This window comes from Phalacrocorax aristotelis, chromosome 15 (assembly GCF_949628215.1).
Source record: "Phalacrocorax aristotelis chromosome 15, bGulAri2.1, whole genome shotgun sequence".
Lineage (NCBI taxonomy): Eukaryota > Metazoa > Chordata > Aves > Suliformes > Phalacrocoracidae > Phalacrocorax > Phalacrocorax aristotelis.
This window is the reverse complement of record NC_134290.1, coordinates 1,464,758-1,488,209: the sequence shown is the minus strand read 5'-3', so window position 1 is coordinate 1,488,209 and position 23,452 is coordinate 1,464,758. Positions and strand designations below refer to the sequence as shown.

The 23,452-nt window shown below is 49.5% G+C and overlaps 2 protein-coding genes and 1 long non-coding RNA gene across 6 annotated transcripts in view; 2 read left to right on the top strand and 1 right to left on the bottom strand.

Moving 5' to 3' along the window:
* The window catches only part of LIMK2 (LIM domain kinase 2), a 34,631-nt gene extending 22,825 nt beyond the window's left edge, over window positions 1-11,806 (top strand). For both annotated transcript variants that reach the window (XM_075110403.1, XM_075110404.1), the window contains 8 exons: window positions 1,427-1,513; window positions 2,253-2,384; window positions 2,656-2,712; window positions 2,900-2,965; window positions 3,797-3,971; window positions 5,316-5,371; window positions 7,298-7,455; window positions 8,051-11,806. In XM_075110403.1, coding sequence (XP_074966504.1) covers window positions 1,427-1,513; window positions 2,253-2,384; window positions 2,656-2,712; window positions 2,900-2,965; window positions 3,797-3,971; window positions 5,316-5,371; window positions 7,298-7,455; window positions 8,051-8,207 — 888 coding nt within the window. In that variant the 3' untranslated portion in view covers window positions 8,208-11,806. The remainder of the gene's footprint in view (window positions 1-1,426; window positions 1,514-2,252; window positions 2,385-2,655; window positions 2,713-2,899; window positions 2,966-3,796; window positions 3,972-5,315; window positions 5,372-7,297; window positions 7,456-8,050) is intronic.
* PIK3IP1 (phosphoinositide-3-kinase interacting protein 1) lies at window positions 10,868-17,736 on the bottom strand. 2 transcript variants are annotated; one of them, XM_075110407.1, is made up of 6 exons: window positions 17,504-17,736; window positions 17,259-17,375; window positions 17,055-17,171; window positions 14,797-14,982; window positions 14,579-14,657; window positions 10,868-12,554 (listed from the first exon to the last, which is right to left on the bottom strand). In XM_075110407.1, exons 1-6 carry the CDS (start codon window positions 17,583-17,585, stop codon window positions 12,347-12,349), a joined length of 789 nt encoding a protein of 262 aa, XP_074966508.1. In that variant the 5' UTR covers window positions 17,586-17,736; the 3' UTR covers window positions 10,868-12,346. The 2 variants fall into 2 exon arrangements, with proteins under 2 accessions (XP_074966508.1, XP_074966507.1); XM_075110406.1 differs by having other exon boundaries at window positions 17,055-17,174; window positions 17,504-17,734.
* LOC142064891 (uncharacterized) lies at window positions 17,164-21,363 on the top strand. Of its 2 annotated transcripts, none has more exons than XR_012663229.1 (4): window positions 17,164-17,665; window positions 18,275-18,903; window positions 18,994-19,076; window positions 21,049-21,363. It is a non-coding gene; the product is annotated as an uncharacterized LOC142064891 (long non-coding RNA). The 2 variants fall into 2 exon arrangements; XR_012663230.1 differs by having other exon boundaries at window positions 21,038-21,363.
* Window positions 21,364-23,452: the final 2,089 nt, after the last annotated feature.

Here is a 23,452-nt window from a genome sequence, read left to right as displayed (position 1 = left end):
TCATGATTACACTTGTTTTGGTTTTGCTGGTATGTCAGCTTAAGAATTCCACTTAGCCTTTCCTTGCCTTTGTCTCTTCACTTCCCTTTATCTTTGGGTATTAGATGTCCCTGGCTTTCATGTCCCTGGCTGAAATGTGTAGCGTTCCCTGGCTCGCTACTTGTATACAGATGCTTGATTTCGGACAGGAGCAGAAGGATATTGTACTCTTGCTTCTGTTGTGTTATTCCATGCGTTTGTATTCTACCTACATCAGCCTTGCTATGGCCCATAGTTCCAAACAGAACTAGTGTGGCACAGCGTTTGCAAGAGCTCATAAGCTTCCTACATACCATAACCGGGTCTTGTGTTCTGGATTGCAGTTCTGGAGGTTTTCTGAAAGGCTTTTTATTTCAAAGGGTGTGAGGCAAAAAAGTGGCACCTTTCTTGAGCTTCAGATTGACTGGTTTTGATGCAGCAAGTACTGTATCTGGTCAGAATAGTGCCTAGAGAGAAGGTGGTTGTTTAGTTACCTGGAGATCTTAGGGAGACTGAGCTGTCCTAGTTAAGCAACTGAAGGGGAGAGGATTTCCATGAAAACATGCTCATCAGAATTTGGACCCTTTCTACTCACTGACATACCCCATGCAAGCAAGGCAGAGCTAGTTAAAAGAAACCTCTAGAACACAGCAAAATTTCAGGAACTAGTTGGATACAGGCAAACAGCTCTTGAGGAACTAGAAATGCTTTCCATGTTGAGAGCCAGGAAATTTATTACCTGATGTTTATGGTGGATTTCTGTGTTTGTCACCATTCTGGGACATGGTTGCAGGTAGCAATACACTGCTCCCAAGGAACTCCCTGCCTTAACTGAACAGCCTGTACATACCAGTTTTGCTTGCACATGAGTAAATTTGATAAGCTCATCAGAAACCATCATGCTTCAGAGTCCCCATAAAACCAAAGCCTGTAGTGATGTAGTTTAGGGTTGTTTGGTTTGGTTTCTGACACAAGGGAATGTTGATTCCTTTGCAGATACAGAATGTAGTTTTTAGGGTCTGTGTACAAAATGTGAAGATCATGCTGGGCAAGTACTTTCTCTAAGGGAACTTGAGGCATGTACAAGTATGGAACTCCTGCCTTCAGAGGCTTTGACAGCCTGTATGTGTGCTCAGCTACCTAAAATAGAGACTTCAGCTCTGGTTCTTGGGATGCCGTTGGTCTCTTGGTCAGCTTTAGGTAGTTTGTTTCATGTACAGAATCTCTGAATTCTGAAAGGAGGAATTTTATGCAGTTTTCTGCAGATCCCTGGCCTCTGAATTTTCTCCCATCTCCATTCTGCTCTGGGTGAAAGGGAATGTTACCTTCTCTTTCAGAAGAGCAGCAAGAGCATTGGAGCTATATATTCTTGAACCTTGCCTGTAGTTGTGGTTTCTGTTTCCACCAGGTGACTCACAAAGCAACAGGAAAGGTGATGGTGATGAAGGAGCTGATTCGCTGTGATGAGGAAACACAGAAGACTTTCTTGACAGAGGTAGGAGCAAGATTTCAAAAAGCTTCTGAGCTGGTAGTGTGGTGGAACTCTCTTCCATCTTTTCCAGAGAGCGAGCGATCATGCCAGCAACCTGGCAGGAATCAAGCCACTGAGGAGGGAGACATCATGCAGGGAAAAGCTGATGTGAGCTGCATGTTTGCTGCAGCGAAGTGTGACTTGCTCGCACTGAGCAATAGACATGGCTTCAGCTTCCAGTTCATTAATTTTTCAGTGATAAAAAGCAGCCCGAGTCTGAGGCAAATTGAGCTGCGCAACACACAAAGGATTTTATCCGCTGAGCCTTCTGCATAAATACAAACGACGAGGGCCAATATCTGTAAGGAATTTAAGACTCCTGCTGTACTTCAGCTAGACTATTTTCTTAGTTGCTGCCTATCATGTTTTCCAAAGTCAGATTTAGCAAATGGCAGTTCCCTAAACACCTAACACTGCTATTCTGGCCCTGACGCATGCAGTACAGAATGGATAGCTGCCCTGGAGAGCTCCTGTCTCTTAAAAGTTAGCCACACTCAAGGGTGCTCTCCTTAAAGACTAAGATCGTGTTAATTGCACAGTGTGAAAATGAAGAGGCAACAGTTAATTGACTCCCTTAAGGTTGGGGTTTGAATGTACTCTGTGATCCCTGGAGAGGACATACAGCATTGCTTGTCACCATACAGCAGATCTGTCAGGACTTGTTCCATTCTCTTCCTTGGGGTGAGATGTCTCTGCTTCCCAGGTGAAAGTGATGCGCAGCTTGGATCACCCCAACGTGCTGAAGTTCATTGGTGTACTGTACAAGGACAAGAAGCTGAATCTCCTCACTGAGTACATTGAGGGGGGCACCCTGAAGGACTTTCTCCGCAACGCGGTGAGCATGGAAGCCTGGTAGACCTCTGCTCAATGGGCTTGACTGTGTGCTGTTGGTTGTACCAGCCTTATGGTGCTTCTTGTTAGTCAGCTCCTTTGGAGCTGTGAGGCAAATCTGCTGCTTAGCTGTGGGTGGCCTGAGGCAGGAAGCGCCTTCTTCCTGGGACTCTATCATCTTTCTCTGACTGCTGCAAGAGTCCCTGTTGTGGAGGAATTGCTGTCACCAGCTGGCTGGTAAGGTAGTCCCTGACCATTGAGGACTTGTCTTTCAGGACCCATTTCCCTGGCAGCAGAAGGTCAGCTTTGCCAAAGGAATTGCCTCTGGAATGGTGAGTCAGACTGTCCCTTCATCACAGAGCAAACCTCCAGGGTCAGGGTTAGCTTCTTCAGCAGGGTGGTGTATGAGGGGTTTTGAATGCTTCCTGACTACTAGCAGCTCTTGTTGAGGTCTGTAGATGCGAAGGGACGTACTCACATGGGAACCCCTAACACCAAGTTTTCTCCATCTGTTTCCAGGCCTACTTGCACTCCATGTGTATCATTCACAGAGACCTGAATTCACACAATTGCCTAATCAAATTGGTGAGCTACACCCCTGTTCCCCACAGCATGCTGCTCCCCTCCTTGTCATCTTCCTCCCTTGGTTTTTTCCACATGATGTTCCCGCATTTGTCAGGGTGGAACTGATTTCAGAGAGGCTTTTAGTGGCCTAAACAAGGGAGCTTCATCTTCACAAAGGATTTTCCAGACTGATCTAGCTTTCACTGTTTCTTCACTCTGTTCTCTTACCCCCTTTCCTGTGGTAGTATCTCCTATTAACAGTCATGTTACAAGAGTTAGTACTGCTCAGTTCCTAATCTCAACTATGAAAAGTTCTCTACAGCAGCTTCTGTTCTTTTAACCACTTGATTACTTTTTTTATTGGCACTAGGACTCAGACAACTGCATGAGGGCATGCAGATGTGCGTGGTCTCTCTTTTTGAAATGTTAGGTCACAAGATTTTGTTGTGGCTTCATTCCCTCAAGCCTTGCCCTTGTTCACTTGGCTGGAATATGAGATTAGCATGTAGGCTTCAAACGACCCAGGATGAAAGTCTAGGTTAATTCTTGGCCAGGTAGGATAGGAAAGTCTGAAAGGAAAGGTCCAGGTTTGCCCTAGCAAGTGTAGCCAACTTGATGGGATTGGTGTTAGTGACCACACAGGAAATGAGACAATAAAGAGGGGAAATTATGAGTTGAGATTGTGAATTGGGTGTCTTACACCTGTCTAGACAGCTTGCTACGCTCATCTGGCTGCAGGAAACCTTGCTAGTTACCCTTACAGTGTAGTTGATAGTGAACAAGAATTGCAGCCTCTTTGCTCCTGAGAGGAGCTGAGAGGAATCAGTGGCTTGTACCAAATCCCTTGTGTAGGATAAAACGGTGGTGGTGGCTGACTTCGGGCTGTCTCGGCTGATTGTGGAGGAAAGGAAAAAGCCCACTTTGGAGAAGCCATCTGCCAAGAAACGAACCTTACGCAAGAGTGACAGGAAAAAGCGCTACACGGTGGTTGGCAACCCATACTGGATGGCCCCGGAGATGCTAAATGGTAAGGTGCTGATACCGGCCTGCAGGTGAGGAGAAAGCCTGCAGTGAGGTGTAGGGATGATAGGATTACTGAAAGCTTCTGGCCCCTACTAACAATCAGACCTATGGTTTTAGACCTGCTGATACACAAGCTTGCTTATACACACAGGTACCCTAGCTGCACTCCTCTTGCAGCACCTGACCTGATTAGCCTTTGCACCAGCTGAGGCAATGTTTCTGGCTTGACAGCAGCATTCTTCAGGAGGACAACAGACCTAAACTTGCAATGGTCCAGATAACAGGGAAGGCAAAAGAGGCCTGAAATAAGACTGAAACTGAAATCAATTTCTGTTATAGCTTCATGCTTTGGAACTGCCCCTTGAGACAGGGAATCATTAAACTCCAGGATGAGGCTTATGTGTGCTGTTGCATAGATCCAGGGAGAAGTCATCTGCTGCCAGATTTGCTGAAGTCTCTGGATTGGGGTGGGAGTTTTCCAAGTGCAGGGAAATCTGGGTTTTGGCATGCAGCTCCCAGTTGCATTAAGGATAAACTATATCCCTTAGGGGAAAAACTGCCCCTGCAGAATTTGAGGTAAGTGTGAAATCCTATGGATACAGTTTGCTCCTAATGAGCAGGTCAGTCAGACCAGGCTGGGCAGTTTGGCTGGCTGAAATCAATATTGCCCAACAATGTCTGCCAGGGATTGGAGGACTGGGCTCCTCTCCCCAAACTCAATTCTTCTCCATATTGCTTTTTTGCGTGCTGTTCTGTTTTCCTTCTCTCAAGGCTTACAGGCCCTCCTGGAGTCTCAGGCTGGTTCTCAGAGCCTCTCTCAGACCTGCCATTTGTCAAGAGAACAGCAAGAGTGTAGTCTGACATCACCTCTCAAAGCAAGGCTGTTTAGCAGATACTGGCTTGGGAGGGTAGTGTCTGTGAGCAGAGAATGGCATGCTGGAGCCAGTCTGCTTTCCCAGATTCAAAGTGCTGCAAGTGTGTAGTTTATTATCTCTGTGGTCCCTGAAGCAGGGACTGGGCACTCGCTGGCTGCTGGGGCGGCTGAACACTGACTTAGTGCACTGTAGAGAGGTGCTAGAACAGCAGTCAATGGAAATGGGCAGAAGCCTTCCATAGTTATCATCTGGCTTCCCTGTGTTGTCCTGTAATTCCGCAATAGAGTAAAGAAGCAGGGTTAAGATGTGATGGCAGTATATAGGAAGATGTAGCTGGTATACGTGTCTTGGGGATTTAAGCCTTACCTTGTCTCCTATTTTAGGCTCCTCCACAGAATAGGCTTAGTTAAGCTTTGGACTGGCAGCTCCTGGAGCTGTCACTCGCAGAGCTGAATGTCTTATGTTTCCTGCAGGACAGAGCTACGATGAGACAGTGGACATCTTTTCATTTGGGATTGTCCTCTGTGAGGTAAGACCAGGATGTTTCATCTTTATAAACTTTAATGGACTTTGCCTTCCCTGCCATCTCCTTGCACACATTGTATCAGACAGTTCTGTGTGTCCGAGTATGCAATCTGTGACCTAACAGCACAGGGAATTAGGCTGGGAGTACAAGCTTACCCTGCCCCTGTTCCCTCAAGGAAAGTAACTGTCTTGTAACTTGTTGGTCCCAGAGAGAGTTTCTTCCTGGACTGAAAGAAATACAGAGGTTCCTCCTGGACTGAGAGAAGCTGTAAAAATGTCCATCAAGTTCTCATTGAGCCCTGGTATCCATTTGAAAGCAGACATATTCCTTAAAACTATGATATTTGTTTCTTTTTCTACTGCCTCATTAAAAGTCAGCTGCGTAATCTCCGCAAATTCAGGGCCTCCACTGTGGATGTCACTTCACTTCGGAGAAGGGGAAACTGAAACCTTTTTGCAGGTCGATCAATGAAGCTTGCACCCTGCAGTCTGCTGGCTTAGTTTATCTCTGAGCCAAAGAACAGTCTTACTGTTGTATCAGGCTTTCTGTCTACAGAGCAAAGAACAGCACTCAAAAGCTGCAAGGTGTTTTCAGTTTAAAAGGCGTGTAAGACAGTGGAAATACAAATGAAAGGTGGGGTATTATGTGTACGGATAATACAGCTGTTACAGGAACAGCAGGGGAGACCAGCAGTTTCACCTTCAGCGTTTGGATGAAGGGCACAAAGAAGATATCTGTGCATAAATCTTTGTGGCTTCATCTGGAGCTGTTTACACTGGGGCCTCCTCTCAGAGAATGTTGTGTTTGTGAGTTGTAGATTTAGGAACTTGAAAAATCTGTATGCGGGATTAAAACAGTTGTTTCATCTAGAAAAAAAGACAAATAAAGGGGCAGTAGCATATGAACATTTTCCTTGCCACCAAAATAAGGATGCTAAAAAAAGAAGTTACACCCTCAAAAACAGATAAGGAAATTACCCTGCCAAAATACATAATGGGCGTTCCACTGTCTAGTTACAGGATGTGGTTGTCCTGCTGAGTTATTGGCATAGAACAGCCTGGGCAGTTATATATAACACCCTTTTTGTGATACCCGATAGGCTATAAACTCTTCCCCATGTGAGAGTTTGTCTTGACATTGACCTTGGCTGAGTCCAGATCGCCCCACAGCCCTCTGCTGTGTGTTCCCTCTTACCACGCTTCGAGTCCCCCAGTGCTGGAGGTGGTGAGTGCACCTCAGCGGGGTAGGTGGTGAGCGCTGGGACTGCTGAGTGCTGGGGCAGGGCTTCTCTCTGTTCCACCCAGCCCTTTCCTCTACCGCCTCTCTCTTGCAACCTCCTGGGCATTTGGTTGTTCTTCTCCCTACCTTCTGGCTGTGGGTGGGGTTGAATCTGCCAGTAACAGAGCAACTCAGAATATTGGTGGTGCTGTTGACTTCACAGTGTCATTTAGGACAGGCTCCGTAGACCAAGGAGCTTTGTTGGTGGTGTGGTAAGATTGTGCAAGAGGGGAGAGATGGGATGGTGATGCAGGTTGTGTTGATTACCTGCAATCAGGAGGGGCTGCATCATCCCCAGCAGCATACAGCACAGTAGCTGATCCAGCAGCAAGACACTGTTGAGATCTCTGGGGTGCACATAATCCTGTATCTTCTATCAGAGGAACCCTGGGGAAAAAGATAAGGCATCTGGGCCTTCACAACAGTGGCCACATCACCAGGTCTTGAAAAAGTTTCATGTGAAGTCTGTCTGTGTGCAGTGCCTTGCTCATTCCCATGTACAGCTAGCCCCGCCGGAAAGGAGGAACAGTGTTTCTGCTCTTTCACTTGCACCCTAATACTTCGAAGGCACCTCTGCCGATGCTGTAGTTCCCTATTTGTTAACACTCTGGAACTTTGCTGTATTTAAGCACTCCTCTAATTTTTCCCTAGATCATAGGCCAGGTTTATGCTGACCCGGACTGTCTCCCACGCACACTGGATTTTGGCCTTAATGTCAAGCTGTTCTGGGAGAAGTTTGTTCCTGCTGACTGTCCTCCAGCCTTTTTCCCTCTGGCTGCCATTTGCTGCAGACTGGAACCAGAGAGCAGGTAGGTTTGGGCTCTGGAGGACTCCTCTTTGTAAGCCTGAAGAACATGTCTGTATCCCTTTGGTGGAAGGATTGCTCTGCACAGAGGGTGGAAGTGGGCTGTATTCCAACCTTCTGTGGGAATGCTCAAAGGCTTCCACACAGGGAGAGAGAGGAAAGAGAGAGGAAAGACTCAGCGTGGGAGAGAGACTGCTGTATATGGTAGAGGTCTCTGAAAAACCTTCCAAGGCAGAGAGGGTAAAGGAGGAGTGATTGTTCAGGGTCTGTCATGTACAAAAAGTAGGGGCAGACCTTGACAGCAGCTCTGAAAGGTGAATACTTCATTTAATTTCAGTGGTGAAACCTGTAGCTTCAAACCAGTGTTGATCCCAAGTAGGTTCCAAAAAAGCAGGACCTCCCTGGTCGTTGGCTGTAAAAATGGGTTGCCCAGACAGGTGGGATCTTGGCAACCTCAGAAGCTGAGGTGGGGTGGGGATCATGTCCATGCTCACACCTCTGTGCACAGGCCAGCAGCCTGGACGGACAACCAGCTCCGCCTTTCCAGATGCTGTTCTGCTTCCTCTTTCCCACTCATGTTTCTTTACTGCTGCTTCTAGGCCCCCTTTTTCCAAGCTGGAAGATTCCTTTGAAGCTCTCTCTCTTTACCTGGGAGAACTTGCCATCCCCCTCCCGTCCGAGCTGGAGGAGCTGGACCACAATGTGAGCGTGCAGTATGGACTGAACCGTGACAAGCTACCTGAAGACACAACCTAGTCCACTCATCCTGCTGCCTGCACCACTTCCACTGGAGTTGAGATGAGTGACAGGGAGGGAGATGCACTTCAGCCACTTCCAGGGCATTAATGGGGCACCACGCAGTGCGTTTGCTGCATTGCCTCTCTCTCCCCACCCAGCACCCCTCCTCATGGACATCCTGATTCACTGTGGATTTCTGGCATGTTTCAGAAGCAAAAAGGGCTGTTTCCTGCCAACTGCACCTAGGAAAGCTGCTCAACACTATTTTTCTGGCTTGAGAAATGTTTTCTCTGGCCTTTTCAGGCTTCTTTACTGTGGTGCCTTAGAACTTGGCTGCAAGCTGTGAAGCCACCCTGGCCTGTCTGCCAGGGAGGAAATTGCTATAGGAGACTCCTGGGCAAGGACCAGCACTTCTGGAACTGCTTCTCCCACTGACTCAGAATGCTGGGGAGATAGGACATCTGGCAAAGGGCCCCACCGGGACAGCATGTGCATGTATGTTTGTGCATGTTTTCCAGAACAACCCACTGAGATTTTGGCCACCAGTGTCCATCAGGGGAGGGAGTGAAAAGCCCCAGGAATTGGGTAGGTCTCCTAAAATATCTTGTCTGTGGGGAAGTGTGTATGAATTTTTATTTTTGGTTTGGTTTTGTGGGTTTTTTTCCTCCTCTGTCTCCGAATACCTCCAAAAGCCTGCCTAGAAACACTAAGACTGTGCTCTGCTTGCCCCTCCTAATGGTGAAGGCAGGCAGCAATGAGCCACTTGAGCATCTTCAGACCCTGAGCCTGCACAGTGAGTTTGCCTGCCCAAGAACCCTAACCTAGGTGCAAGTATCTGAACCTGAATGTGTAGAACTGCACTAGACACTGGTTGTGGACAGCCCTGGAGTGCTGAAGCTGCTTGAGCTCCTGGCCTGCGGATGTGAGGTCACAGAAGGTGCTTTTCAGAAAGCCAGAGGTCCGGAGTGGCTCAGCCTTTGTGTGTGGACAATGGCAAAGGGGGACATGCCCAAGGTTACTTAAAGGATGGACTTGACATGAACAGAAAAATGCTGGAGAATGTCCTGTCCTCCCAGGAGTGGCAGCTGGAGAACTAATAATTCAGTTGCCATTACCTCATCCTTTCCTGCAGGCTGTGCAAGTTGCTCCCTTTGAAGGTCCTTCTTGCAGCTGCTGCTGCAGCACCTGAGCTGATTCTCCAAGCAGAAACTTTCCTCAGGGTCATTCCCTGCTTTTGGGGAGAAAAAAGGGCTTGGGGTCCTTGGGAGGTGGGTAGGGGTGTATTTTCTTCTGGCACTTCTCTTCTTCCTCCCTCGGTGGGAGAAGGAAGCAAGCTACTGCTCCAGTAGCTCCTGTGGTTGGCAGAACTGAACAAAAAGCTGGCTCGAGTCCTGTTCTTAAGTTTCACAAACACCTTGGTTTAACTGGATTTTTAGTGTGCTCCTTCCCCACCCCCCCCCCAAGTATTGAATGGGTGTTAGTCTTTGCTGTTACTTTGATTTCTTCCCCCTGCCCATGAGTTTAAAGTATTATGTAAAATACCATGGGACCAGCCATCACCTGACAAAGGGGGGGGGAGGGGGTGGGACGGACAGTGTTCTTACTCTGTGTAGTGGTGTTTTAGAAACACTGGGGTCTCCCTGTGCTGTGACGCAGTGGAGGAGCCTCTCTAAACTGGATCCAGTGGGTTCAGGACTGTTAACAGGATTTTCCCTTTCTTTCCCCCTCGCAGGCTCGTTTGTGAGGGGACCCTGAAAGGGCAAGTCCTGGGGGATGTGTGGGTGGGGTTTATGAACTGTGATTTGCACAGCTCCATGTTCTAACTAAATTAAAAAGCAGTAACTGTATGCTATGAAAATAAGATTTTGTTGTCTCTGTTACATAAAGCAGGAAGCAGTAACGGTCCTGTGTTTCTGTTGTCACAAAAGGGCTACATCAAAACTGCACAGGTCTGGAATCATTCAGAACTCCCTTTCTTGAGCCAAAGGGCTCTGCCACCTTTACAGAAGTACAGCGATGCAGTGCAAAGTCCTCTATAGTGCCTGGAGTGATGGAAAGGGAAGAAGGTGTCAAGTGGTGTTGGTTGGTGGTTGTTGGGGTTTTTTTTAAGGGTGGAGAGGAGTCAGCAGAACATGGAGTATCGCTCCATTTTTTTCCTTTTCTGAGCCAGGGATAAAAATACACCCGGTTCTTGGAAACCTCTTATTCTGAAACATGTAGTTCAAGGGGCATTTATTAAGGCAACAACTGAACAAACATGCTCGCTATGTCAGCATGTCCTGTAACCTGCTGTGCTCTGCCTCCACCACGCTTTCCAAGGCAAGGCCCCCAGGGATGGCGCCGCGGCCGAGCAGCACCAAAGCAGGCCTGACCTGTGTCAGTGCAGGAAGGGGCTGTAAGAGAGTGCCTTTCCACGGGCCAGCCTGCTTAGTCAGCACAGCGCTCACACCCACCGCTGCTTTTCAGAAAGAGTGTCCTAGTCCAAGACTAGCGGCTGGCAGCAAGGAGACAAGCTCTATGCCCCTTGTCAGTGCTGCTGCTTGTAGGGATTTACCTTTGGGCCTGGCAAACTGAAGTGGCATCTTCCCTTCTCATTTCAAACTCTGCAACAAGCAAAAGGGTGCTGCTCTGACAGGAGGAATGTACAGATGAGCCACAGCCAAACAGGTTTACAGAGGTTGGTTTTTCGGTTTTGGTGGTTGTTTTTTTTTTATGCTTTAATACAAGGTAGCACAACCTGCACCTTCTCATAATGAGGTATTTAAAACATTTTACAAATAAATGGTATTCCAAGGCATTTAAAAATAAAACATTTCCCTTTTCTGAATCAACCATTAACACTAAAACCCCTGCTGCCAAGTGCTGCTCCCCATTAGGCCCACAGCTATAAAGCAGATGGCTAGAAAACTTACTTGAATGGCTTGAATCCCCTGAGGTGGGGGATGGATGGTTCCCTGAACTGGCCTTGCCTTGGTGCCATTTGGGAGCCACTGCAGCAATCGTCCCTTCCAAACCCCCTGAAATGCTAATAAAAGTTGTTTAAAAAAAAAAAAACACCTCTAATAGGGCCAGGCTCTGTAAGCAAGTAGACTGGCTGCACAAGCAGAGTGCGTGTGAAGGAGGCTGGGCCAGGAGCCATGCTGTAACTTTGGGATCGTGCAAGAGCGGCTGCCCTGTCCTGCCCCGGCACAAGAGCTGCTGTATCGTGGCTGGGGTGATCTCTGCAGCTGGCCTGGCCGCTCTGGCCAGAGCTGGCTCTGTAGAAAGCCAAGGGGCATTCGGTGAGGATGTTACCTATCCTCAGTGATCAGTCTGCTGTAGGTAACAGTTTGTTACCTACAAACTGCTGAAGGGCAGTTTGTTTTCTTCACGACTATCTACTGCTAGCCTTTGGTCTCCTGATCTGTGTAAGTGAGCAGGAGGCGCAGACCACCTGGACACCTACAGCTGTGGCTGCGCGTGTAGCACCACAGGGGAATGGAGATGTGGCCTCAGACCTGGAAGACCTGGATTTGTCAAGAGCTTGAGAAGAGCTTTTACAGCTCGACACTGGGGCTAAGTATACTGCTCCTGGCCAAAGCCATCCTTCAAATAAACTTGTCCTTGGGGAAAAAAAACAAACCACACTGATCCAGTAGCAGGATTCTGGACAGCGTCTCCAGCTCTCAGCCATTAAAGCAAAAAGGCAGGAACTATAATCAGAGTGTAATTATCTAGCTAAGTCTGACGTGAAGCTCCCCTCAGTCCCTGCAGTACTGCTCCCTCCTGGGGTTCCAGGCTGAAACTTAAGTAACAGTGCACACCGTTAAATAGGAAAGGAACAGAAAAAGAGGAAGCCAAGACCACACTCCAGGCTATGGGATCGGTGGCCAGTCTTGAGCCTGGCCCATCATTCCCCCCCAGCTCCTCAGCATGCCATGGAGATAGGTGGGAGGAAGCAGCAGGGTCCACCACACCAGTCCCTAGCTGGTCATGCACCAAAGGGTGTCCCTCAAACAGATCATGATGACTAGCCCATCGCTCTGTCCCCCTGCATCACCTTCATCTGGCTTCCATCAAAAAAGAAAACAGAACAGAAATGAACACACGCAGCCCCCTGCACTCACAGTGGGAAGCTGGAGGCTTTGCTCAGCCTGCACCGCTCCTGCCCGAGCTGCTCAGGCACCAGGCGTACCCGCCTGCCCCATGAGCGGGCCACTGCCATCGTGCGTGTCCTCCACAGGTGTCTGGTTGGTGTGCACCACGATTGTGTTCTCGTCTACAAGTTCACAGGCAGGATTGGTGAACGCTGAGAGTGGCAGTGTGATGCGCTGCATTTCACGCTCATAGACTTTCTGTTCATGCTTTTCTTTCAGGTCTTTTCCCCTGGATTAAAAAAAATAAAAACCATGAAATATATATGTGCATGGGGGTGAGTGGCACTGCTTGGAGGCAGAATCTCAGTAAAGGCGACATAGCAGAAAAAAGGGACTTTGCTCTTTAAGAAACAGATGGTTTTGCTGCATACAAAGGGCCAGAAACACTCCCTACTGTAAGCAGAGGACCCCACGTGAGCATCTTTAAAAACATGCAGTCAAGCGAAGTCTGGCCCTCCCTCATAAACTGGCTTATTCACTCCAGCTAAATGGGGACTGTAAAGCCAGGCTTCTCTTTCAAACCATGGAGCTGCCAAATGGTTCCACATGGTCCCACAGCACTGCCTGGTGCAGGCCCAGGGGCGCAGCGAGACAGCACAGAGCCTGTGGAAAAGGGCTTCCGCAACGTGCTTCATCTGACGGAAACACCAGCAGTGGTGGCAGACTATGCCTTTTGTTGCAGCGAACAAACCTGTGCAGCAAACTAAGCTGGTCCTGAAAGTAGTAAAGCTTACTTCAGAGCTGGCCCTGCCTTCTGCCACTGCAGCTAACAGCTTAATACCACAAGCAGCGCCTCAAACCTACCTCACTCTTCAGCCTGTTGCTAAGGGAGGCGACACCGCTGTGATTTGTGCTGAGGAAGAACTGCCTTGCTTAAAAAATGGATGGCATTAATAGCACAGTGTCTCCAGAAAAGCTGTGTATACCAAAAGCTACTAAACCCGTTAAAGGTTTCTCGCCACACCTAGCCAGACCTGCCAGCTCGCACATGGAATTTTTAGAGAAAGGCAAGAAGAGCGGGAGAGACACGAAGCATGAACTGCAGTCCTGCTGCGGGTGCTCCAGGACTGAGGAAGCAAAGCTGCGTTTGGACAAAGCTCGGCATTGCTCTGTTGCTTCTTCATGTGGAACACAGCGAGGCGTGAGGTGCGACAGCACCCCTCGCTCCCCCTGGGGCTCATGATCCCAACCGGGCAGAGCTGCTGGGGTTTCCTCTCAGCACATAGGCATTTTGGCTGCTTTTCAAAGCTGCCTACAAGCGTGCAGCAGCGGCTGCCGTTCCTGCCAGCACACGAGACAGCGTTCTCTGAAGTGACACCTCAAATCAGACTCCTCGACAAGCAGCGCTCTGTATTTTGCCCCTTATGTAACACTGTTTTTTTTCCTCTCGGCATTTATTATAAACACTTACATAAGGACATGTCCTAGCTTGGGAAAGGGCTCCTTCTGCTCGCTGTGTCAGACTGCTGTCAAAGAGCCAAAAAACAGAACAAACCCTCCCAGAGGAGGGAGCCTGGGCCTTCACTTGCTGCAGCAACATCCACTGCTGTTTGCTACTCCTGCCCTGTCCCTTACAACTCAGCTGCTTGCTATTACTGCTAACCTCAAACGCTGCTGGGCAGAACTGTTTCTGTAGCTCAACACAGTGAAGTGGCTGAACCAATCACGACTTGAGCATGAATCAAAACTGACCTTAAAGTATGCAGGAGCTTTGGTAAAATGAACTTTGTTTTCAAAAAAAAAAAAGTGCTACTTGATATTCAGCTTCACAGGATACACGAGTGGCAAAGAATTTGCCAATCGTTCTTCTAGAGAAGGCAGGGGAACAGCTGGCCTGCTAGAAGGACTGTTCTCTCTCTGATCACAAAAGAAACTTCCTGTGAGGGCACGTGGGCTCTGCTCTCTCCAGCTCTTACGTAAAATTCAGCTCCCCTGAACGCATCTGAGAAAGCCACATCAAGGCACGTGTGTGCACACACAAAAACAAACAATAAAGAAGACATTTTGAAACTTTAAATGGGACAGAATACCGCATTGATGGGTGAAACAGAGACGAATGGGATTAACTCTTAAATAGTTCTTTCCTCAGTGCAACGAGCGAAGCTCTTGCACAACCTGCCATATGAAAACATATGCTTCCATCTGCCTTTTCATTAGGATCTGGTTGGGTCTGCAGGTGCTCAGATATTCCTGCTCTACACAGGCTGCTTCGTGCCTATACCAGCTTTTGGAAAAAGGAGAATAGCCACTGACCTCTTATACATGTATCCCAGGACAATGCCAGCTCCGATAGCAATGATTATCACCATCATGATCAGCCCCAGCACATACCCTATGAAGAGAGAAAGGAAAGAGGCAAAATTAGAGGTAGTAGATCCAGCTATAGCATTGCTTTCAGAGCCTCAAAAAACCCCAAATCCACCCTGCCAGAATTACAGGAATGGATCCCTCACGTGATCCTGGGTTTGTACCTAATGTCCCTAAGTCCTTCTTTTCTTTGGAGTTCATCTGCACTCTCTGACTGATCCCAATGACAGGCTGCACAGCGGCTGCCTCGCTCCGGGAGGGCAAGGTGTCAGCCGGTTCAAACACCTGGTCAACCTCCTGAGAAGTACTGATTTCTGCTGTAGGGTCCGGGGCTGTGGCAGCTGTTGCATCTGTTGAGAGAAAAAAAAAAAAAAAAAAAAAAAAAAAAGAGATGTACAAAATACAAAGCATTGATGGGTACTTCAAAACAACACGTGCCTTGTGAGTGGGACAGATCTAGACTGGTATCACCAAACTGCCTTCAAAGTACACTGACAAACACTTGTTCCCACTTAAGTTGTTCCAACAAATCCTACCAAGGGAGACAAGAAACAACCTCCTCCCCCCACTTTCCTTTGCCGTGAACCTATTTTAAGAGTGCAAAGCACCGCCACAGCGAGACTGAACTCCGCAGGAGAACGAAACCCAGGTTCAGGGCATGAGTCCAGGGGATGCACAATGACTTCATTTAGCGTATAGATCGATATGCAGGCTGCAGCTTCAGTCATGCTGAACAGACACGAACAAGACGATGAGAACCTCCACCCTGAATCTCCCAGGAGCCTATTTATCTCTCTTCTGCCTCAATCTTCCTGACGAAGGAAGATTTGATGGAAGGAGACTCCAGCTGCTGTGACAACAACCTGGGGACATCCTTCTTACCCAGCCCCTTTTTGCAGCCATGTAGCAAACTCCTTTAGCATGATGGACAGACAGGCTAAGTCAGAGCAACACTTGGGCAGCACAGCCACCGACTACTGTAAGTACAGCAAGTTCCTCCTCAGCCAGAGCCCAAACAACGGTGCATAAGGATGGATGCTCATAGCACAGACTCCTTTCCAGCCCTATGGATTTGTTATCAACAGCACTGAAAGATTTTCAAGGTAGCTCCTTCCTTCATGACACAGTTAAAATGGAAGCTGTAGCACAGCAAAAGCTGGCAGTGGAAAGTAGGTATCTATTACCTGTCCCAAACAATAAACCCCTACTTTCTGGAAATGCTATGCACAATGTGCATCCACACCTGAAAACTCTCTCCACATGATCTCACCCCACAGCTGGCAGTAACTCTGTGTGGATTGTCTATCTGCAGCCATTTTGAGTCCTTAGTGGAATGTGAAATGGAAGTACAGAAGGGGAGTCAGAGACAGGAAATCAAGGTCTCCTGCACTGCACAGTGACTCTGCATAGGGTCAGCCAGGGAAGCTGAACTATGGGGACCTGCAGGACAAAACTGCAATAAAAAAGGTGCCCACTCTGAGACACAAAAATAGCCAAGCCCCTTAAACATGGAAATGGTGTATTGGCTGAAAGGTCAGGTAACTCCCCTGATCCCAAAGCTGCAGGACAGTTTTGGCAGCAGAACATTTGTTTTGCTCTAACTTTAGGGAAAAGCAAGCAAAAAACAAGCAAAGTGAAGAAAAGGGGAGGGTGTATGTGTGGGTGTGGGGGAAGTGTTTCCATGCAAGGACACCAATCCTGAGGGACAGTGGAGTGCATACATCTTGAGGGGCTCAGAAATAAGTAAGCAGATCAAAAAAACCAAGTGGTTACTCTGGCCTCAGTCAATACTGCCATCTCCTCTACCTGAAACAGGCTTCAGCTACAGTTCTCTTGACAAACTGCTTCCCACCCTGACCATCCAGGAGGAATCCAGCATTTGGGGTTTTCCGTTTCTTACTGTCCTCCCTTCAGTCCTCATTTTCTCCAAGTTCTTTCCCCCCACCTGTTCCCAAATCCACCCTGGCACTCGTTTAGCAGCAGGACACTTGTTCAGACAGCAGTAACATGCCCCACAGTAACAGTCTGCGAACAGCTCTGCAGTTCCTAGGTGCCCAGACCTCAGCCTTTTTCAACACAGCTAAAGACCCTACGGCGAGTGGTGAAACAAGGGGGGGGGGGGGGGGGGGGGGCAAGGCTTTGCACGGGCCTTTTCTGGCACTAATGGCAGCGCTCTAGGGGCGGAGCAGGGCACGGCTGGGGGGCAGATGTGCACAGAGGGGCGAGGACCGGAGGGCAGCCCCCGGTACACCCGTTCCCGGCGGAGGGCAGTAGGTGCTGCCGTGGCCCGGGGGGGGGTTCGTGCGCAGAGGGGGGCCACCCCGGCTGCAAAGCCGGCCGCCGCCGGCGGGAGGCCGGCCGGGGCGGGCAGTGCCCCGGGGAGGGCAGGAGCGGGAGGGCGGCCGCCGGGGGCAGCTCCTACCTGCGCACGGGGCGATGTCGCACGGTCTCCGCTCGGGGACCCCCCCGGCACCTCGGATGTAGCACCAGGGCGCGGCGTCGCCGTCCGGGTTCCTGCAGCTGTTGTGGTCCTCGGCGACTGCTGGGGGGCGCCGGGCCGTCAGCGGGGGCCCGCCGCGGCCCCGGCGCCCCCGAGCCCCCCGAGCCCCGGCTCCCCCGGACCCACCTGCCGGGAGCGCGGCGCCGGGGCCGCTCCGCACCGCCAGCCAGTTGAGGCACGGGGCGCCGCCGGAGGCCACTCGCTGGCTGCCGCGGTAGGACGCGCCGCTGCCGCGGAGGCACTCTGCGGAGAGAGGGACGAGGCCGGGCCATGCGGGCGGGCCGGGCAGCGCCCGCCGCCCCCCCACACCGGCCTTTGTGCGTGTGTGTGCGTGCGGCCCCGACAAAGCTTTGTTGCCCCCCCCAGCTCACCCTCGGCGCCCCGGGCGGCCGCCAGCAGCAGCGAGGCCAGCAGCACGGCGCCCAGCGCCCGCCGCGGGCCCCCCCGCACCATCCTGGGCGCGGAGCAGCCGCCGCAGCCCGGCCGAGCAGCTCGGCTCCGCGGCGAGACCTGCCCCGGCTCTGCCCGCCCCGGTAAACAACCGCCGGGCTGCGCTTCCCCCTCCCGCCCCGCAGCCGCCGCCGGGTCCTAACGCTGCCGACGCCCGCACGCCCCGGGGGGCCGCAGGGAGCCCCGGCACGGCGAGGAAGGGGCGGCCGCCGCGGGGCAGGGCGGGGGGCAGCCGGGGACCTGCCGCCGCCCTCCCGCCGCCCCGGAGCCCCGGGACCGGGCGATGACGGCGGGTGCTCGGCACCGCGGCGGGAGTTTGGCCCCGGAGGGGCCGCGGGGAAACGCGGCCGTAGCGCAGCTCCGCGCCCCCGGGCCCGGCCCCCGCCGCCCCGGGAGGTTCTTGGGCCAGGCGCGGAGGCTCCGGCCCCGGAATGAGGCTTGACCCGCCGACGCCGGCGGGGAAAGCGTTTACGTTCAGGGACCCACAACTGCCATCTCCCCTTGAGAGTTACCGCCAAGGACTGAATTCTCCTGCCCCGAGCCTCCCGTGGGTTCCCCTAGCTCTAGGGAGCTCACGGGGAGAGACCGCGGGTGGGGGTACACCTACCAGGGTAGCTCTACCCCTCCACCTTAAAGCTCTACATGCTCCCATCTGCTAATCGATGGCTTTCCTTTGACTCCCCATGCTCCAGGAGCTGTGCCTGCTTATAGAAAAACGAGGTAAACAGCCTGAAAACACTCCAGAGCGGTGATACTGCGGGCATCCAGGTGCCATGATAAAGCCTCTGCAGACCCATTTCAAATGGGTTACAAAGCCACTTCTGCATCCGAACAGTATTCAGGTACTGCAAGGCCAGTGACTGTACACAAGCATCTGGAGCCATCAGCAATGTTTTTGTTTTACACCAGTGGAAAATAACCAGCTGAATACTCGGTCCTGTTCGACCACAAGCTCTCAGAGGTGGCCTGGGCCAAGTGATGGGTCAGTAGCCAAGGCACAGGCCTGCGGCACAACAGAGTTCCTTCTGACCTTGGCGACTCTTGCTTCGCTTCTTCGCGCTTTCCCTTCCTTTCTGTTACAGGAGGTACAATCAAACCTTCCTTCTCAGAAAAGGATAGGGAAGTTCCCTTCTTTCAAAGTACTTCAAAATCACATGGAAAACATTGAACATCTAAAAAGTATTTCTACACCAGGAAGCTGCACATCGCATTCTGAGTTTGATTAATCACTTTTCGAGGCAGTGCTAGCTGGAGCAGAGGTCCTTCCCTTCCACTCCCAGATGTTTCCATCCTGTCGGAGCCCTCTGTCCAGCTGTTACAGGTACTTGAGTCACAAGCAGCCTCAAGGTGCTGATCCAACCCAACTTTTGCCCTTTTTTTACCAGGCCATGCACACTTTAACCTTTTACAGCCAGGCTGCCTGCCGCATCCAGTCCACAATGGAGCCACAAAAACCCAGATGGACCAGCATGACAGGGGTAATGAGGAAAGCAGGTCAATTAAGCAGCACTACCACTGAACATGAAACCATAAGCCTTAGCACTTGTGTGCGATTCATGCTTTAGCAGTATGATTTAACACTACAGTAAGTCTCGTTTAATAATGTCAGATTAAAAAAAAACCTGCATCCAGGTTGTTAAAAAAAAAACAAGCAAACCAACTGTGGGTGTCAGTCCTGACTGACATCACCAGCTAAGATGTCTGCTTTATGCCTTGCGCTCATTGTCTTCACAGACACTCAGTTACTGCATTCCTTATGCTCGCCAGTTACTCTGCGAAGGCAAGGCTGACTGAAGTAAGCAAGAATTTTTAATAAGGACTATTGAATCAAGCCTTCTGTTTGTAATAGCTCTTCGTAGGAGATTTTATGGGACAAATTCCATTCAGTCAGAAACTGCAGGGCTGCACAAGCATCCAGCGGCACAGCCCATCCAAAAGAGTTTGCAGAGGGCTGCCAACCTGTACAATTAATTTCTTTCTGCTCATTTCATGAGACTAACGCACGCTTCCATGCCATCTTGCACAGAAGGCACCTCCTCCTGCACATACTGATCCAAGAACTGCAGGCTGGGCAGTGATCTCTGTGGAAACAAATCTCAGACCTTCCCAGCTCCCTCTCCCGTTATGTAACAAGATAAATTTGCACTTCTCATTACACCCAGCCAAGTTCCAGCAAACAATTCGAGTTTCTAGTCCACAGAAGGACAACTGGGAATCTGGGAGAAATGCAACTCCCTTCATATTAGTGCTAAAGATCAAAGCCTTTTCCACGACTGACTTCTAAGCCTGATTTTTTTTCTCTTTCATCTCTAGCTTTCTCCAGGATGAGGGAAGATTTATGCCTGGCGGTTTCACAGAGTTAAGTTTAATAGGATGCCAGGTGGCAGCTGTCAAAGGCAGGCTCAGTTGCTCTTTCTGCTGTTTGGGAATGGGTTTGCTCTTCTTGCTATACTTTTAGAGATTAAACCTGACATTACTTCCTAGGACTTGATTTTAAAGTAACTACCCATACTCTATGTAAGCTAATAGCTCTGCAGCTACACCCTCACATGTATAAGGCTGTGGGTATATACACATATGTGTGCTACAACACATCCACACACACGTCACAGGCGAATACATACACTATTTTGAGGCACAAGGGACATTATGCATCCTTCCTAAACTCAGTGTGAACCAGTTTCACCTGTGAGCTGGTACCTTTCTGCTGTTTACTTTATACAGGTTCCAGAATGAACAATGTCTGCCTCTTCTTTCTCTCCTTTCCGTCAACTGCGTGTTCTTGTTTGTTCTACTTTTTCACCTGTGGAAAAATTCAAAGTGTAGGGAGAGTTTTTTTGAAGAAGACGACTAGACGGAAGCTAACATAGCACAGCATGCTGTGCAGAGGGAGGCAGCCCCCAGCTGTGTAGCTCTGGAAGGGCTCGGCAATAAGCCACCAAACCCACCCTCCTTCTCTGGCCACAGCCAAGTGTTCAGATCTTCCCAGGCAAAAGTTAATCTAACCTCCTACAAAAGAACTAACATGCTTCATTACTTAATCTTACTAAATAAGATAGGTGGGAGAGCAAGCCAAATCAATTTTCTAATCTAGGTATTCTTTCCTAGCCAAATTGACGTGGATTGCTTAAAATGGAAAAAAGATTATCATTGCCCTCTTTGTAGCAGGGCATATGTCATGTTCCCCTAACTTGCCCTTTCTTCTTTCTAGGCAAACCAAAATAACTCTTCCAATTTTTCCTCAAAACTAGTCTTTCTAAACAGTTTTTCATTCCAGTTCACCACTTCTTCAACTTTTCTGCTTCCCTCATAAACTGCTGTCCTGGTTTCAGCTGGGATAGAGTTAATTTTCTTCATAGTAGCCAGTATGGGGCGATGTTTTGGATTTGTGTGAAAACAGTGTTGATAACGCGAGCTGTTTTAGTTGTCGCTAAGTAGCGCTTACACTGGTCAAGGACTTTTTCAGCTTCCCAGGCTCTGCTGGGTGCACAAGAAGCCATGAGGGGACCCGGACAGGACAGTGACCCCAACTGACCCCAGGGATGTCCCACACCACATGGCGTCATGCTCAGCACATAGAGCTGGGGGAAGAAGGAGGAAGGGGGGGACGTTTGGAGCGATGGCGTTTGTCTTCCCAAGTCACCGTTACGCGTGACGGAGCCCTGCTGTCCTGGGGATGGCTGAGCACCCGCCTGCCCGTGGGAAGGGGAGAATGAATTCCTGGTTTTGCTTTGCTTGCATGTGCAGCTTTTTTTACCGATTAAACTGTCTTTATGTCAACCCATGAGTTTTCTTACTCGTATTCTTCTGTTTCTCTGCCCCATCCCACCGGAGGGGAGTGAGCGAGCGGCTGGCTGGGGCTTGGTTGCTGGCTGGGGCTAAACCACGACAGCTGCGATGCACGAGAACTAAGATAGTATACTCTGAGGCCTCATCCACCATGAACAGAATATTAGAGCAATTTGAGCTTAAAGCTTAAAAAAATTTAAGCAACAAATGCTAGTTGTACTATTAAGTACTATTAAGTATTTGCAACTCCAACAAAAGTAGTTTTTTTACTCCTGTGTTGCCTCTCTCTGGATCATGAAAATAGCTGTGGCTCTCACCTGTAAAAAGCCTTCCATAAGCAATGATGTAAGAGTCAGAAACAAATGTGTTTTATTCCTAACCTAGAAACAGTCTGAAAAGAAAAAACTATCAGGGATGCAACAAAAAGATCAGAAGTTGAGTTTATTAAACTGAACTGAGTATAACCAAAAACCAAGACAGACAGTCACAACAAAGGAGCCAGCGTGGAGCAACACAGATATATCTGACTGCTCCGTTGCATCCCCCTGCTGACATGTTCAAGGAGAGGCTTCCCCTCCCCCTTCAGTGACAGCATGAGCTATTGCTAAGTAAATGCCAGCCACAGCCTCCAAGGACTAACAAGGAAGTCTGCAGAAGCAAAACAACCATATGCGATATTTGAACTGGTTCTGACTGGTTCAGAGAGTTTGCTCTACTAGCTCAAAGTGCCTTCTCAGATGAGCTTTCTGTGTGGGCTGCAATAAAAGGCTGGAGGCCTCAGGAGGGCAATCCGGGTCCTATTGTTTACCAGGGGAGAAGCACTGCAGCTGCACTCTCCTAGCATTAAGAGATCAGCACTAAATACTCTCAGCAATCACCGACTTAAGAAATTTCACACCCGAGTCCTCTAACAGCAACACTTCTTTGTCCTTTTTGTCACAAACCGCCCAGTGCCTTTCCACAATTCCCTCCGTGGTTTTGATGGGCCCAACTGCCCATAGGCATTGGTACTCACACTGGTCCGCTGGGGCTGGTGAAATTTGGACACAAGTTGCTCTTGGGGAGATTCGGGATGGACACCAGTGGGAAATTTCTCACGGTGAGGACAGTCACCACTGGAATAATCTCCCCAGGGAAGGGGTTGACTCGGCCACATTGGACGCCTTTAAGAGCCGTCTGGACAGGGTGCTGGGCCATCTTCTTCTAGGCTGGGCTCTGCCCAGAAAGGTTGGGCTAGATGATCCCTGAGGTCCCTTCCAGCCTGGGGTTCTGTGATTGTGATTCTGTGAAAGGGACCCAGCTTGGATCATGGTCCTTAGCTCCTTCCCCTGCTGGAGCATTCTGGAATCGGTATCTGGATCACAGACACTGCTTTTACCTGCTATCCAATGGGTGTGTCTCCTAGCAAGATACCATAACACCGTACCAACGTTGTCAGCAGTAAGGTACAGCTATCTGAAGATGTTTCAGCCCCCACTTGCACCATGGTGTGGTTTTCTTTTTTTTCCGACAGCCGCAGGCTGCTATTGACAGAAAACAGAGCATGTGTTTTTAAGGGTGGAGGAAGGGAAGTTATTTTGAAAGATACTGTGTTCTCAAGAGAACACAAAAGTCTGAGTCAAGAACAGAGCCTTACCCTAAATTCTTTTACCGATTTGTTGTTTGATCTTAGGCAAGTTTCTGCCTCAGTTTCCCACGTTAATACTGCTTATGTCACAGAGGCAGAAAGGATTAGATGTCTGCAGAGTGCTTTGAAAGCTTCAGACACAGGATACATACCTTATGAAATGGTATTCAAGGGGAAGGAATCATGAAGAGGGATATGAATGGAAGGTCTTACGATGTTCTCAAGTTCTACATGCGTAGTGCTGACTTAGATGAAAAGTGCACGTAAGCATTAATGCAGGAAGAAAAATCAGAATGTGTTTGGTTTCTGTTTAAGAGTACCTTCGTAGCTTGCTTGTTTCTTAATTCACTGTTGTGCACAGCAGTAACTAGCAGAGCTAAGCAGTCAGATAAACCAACATTTATTCTTGTCAGAAAATGTCCATCTGAAAATAATGGCTTATCTGCACATGAGA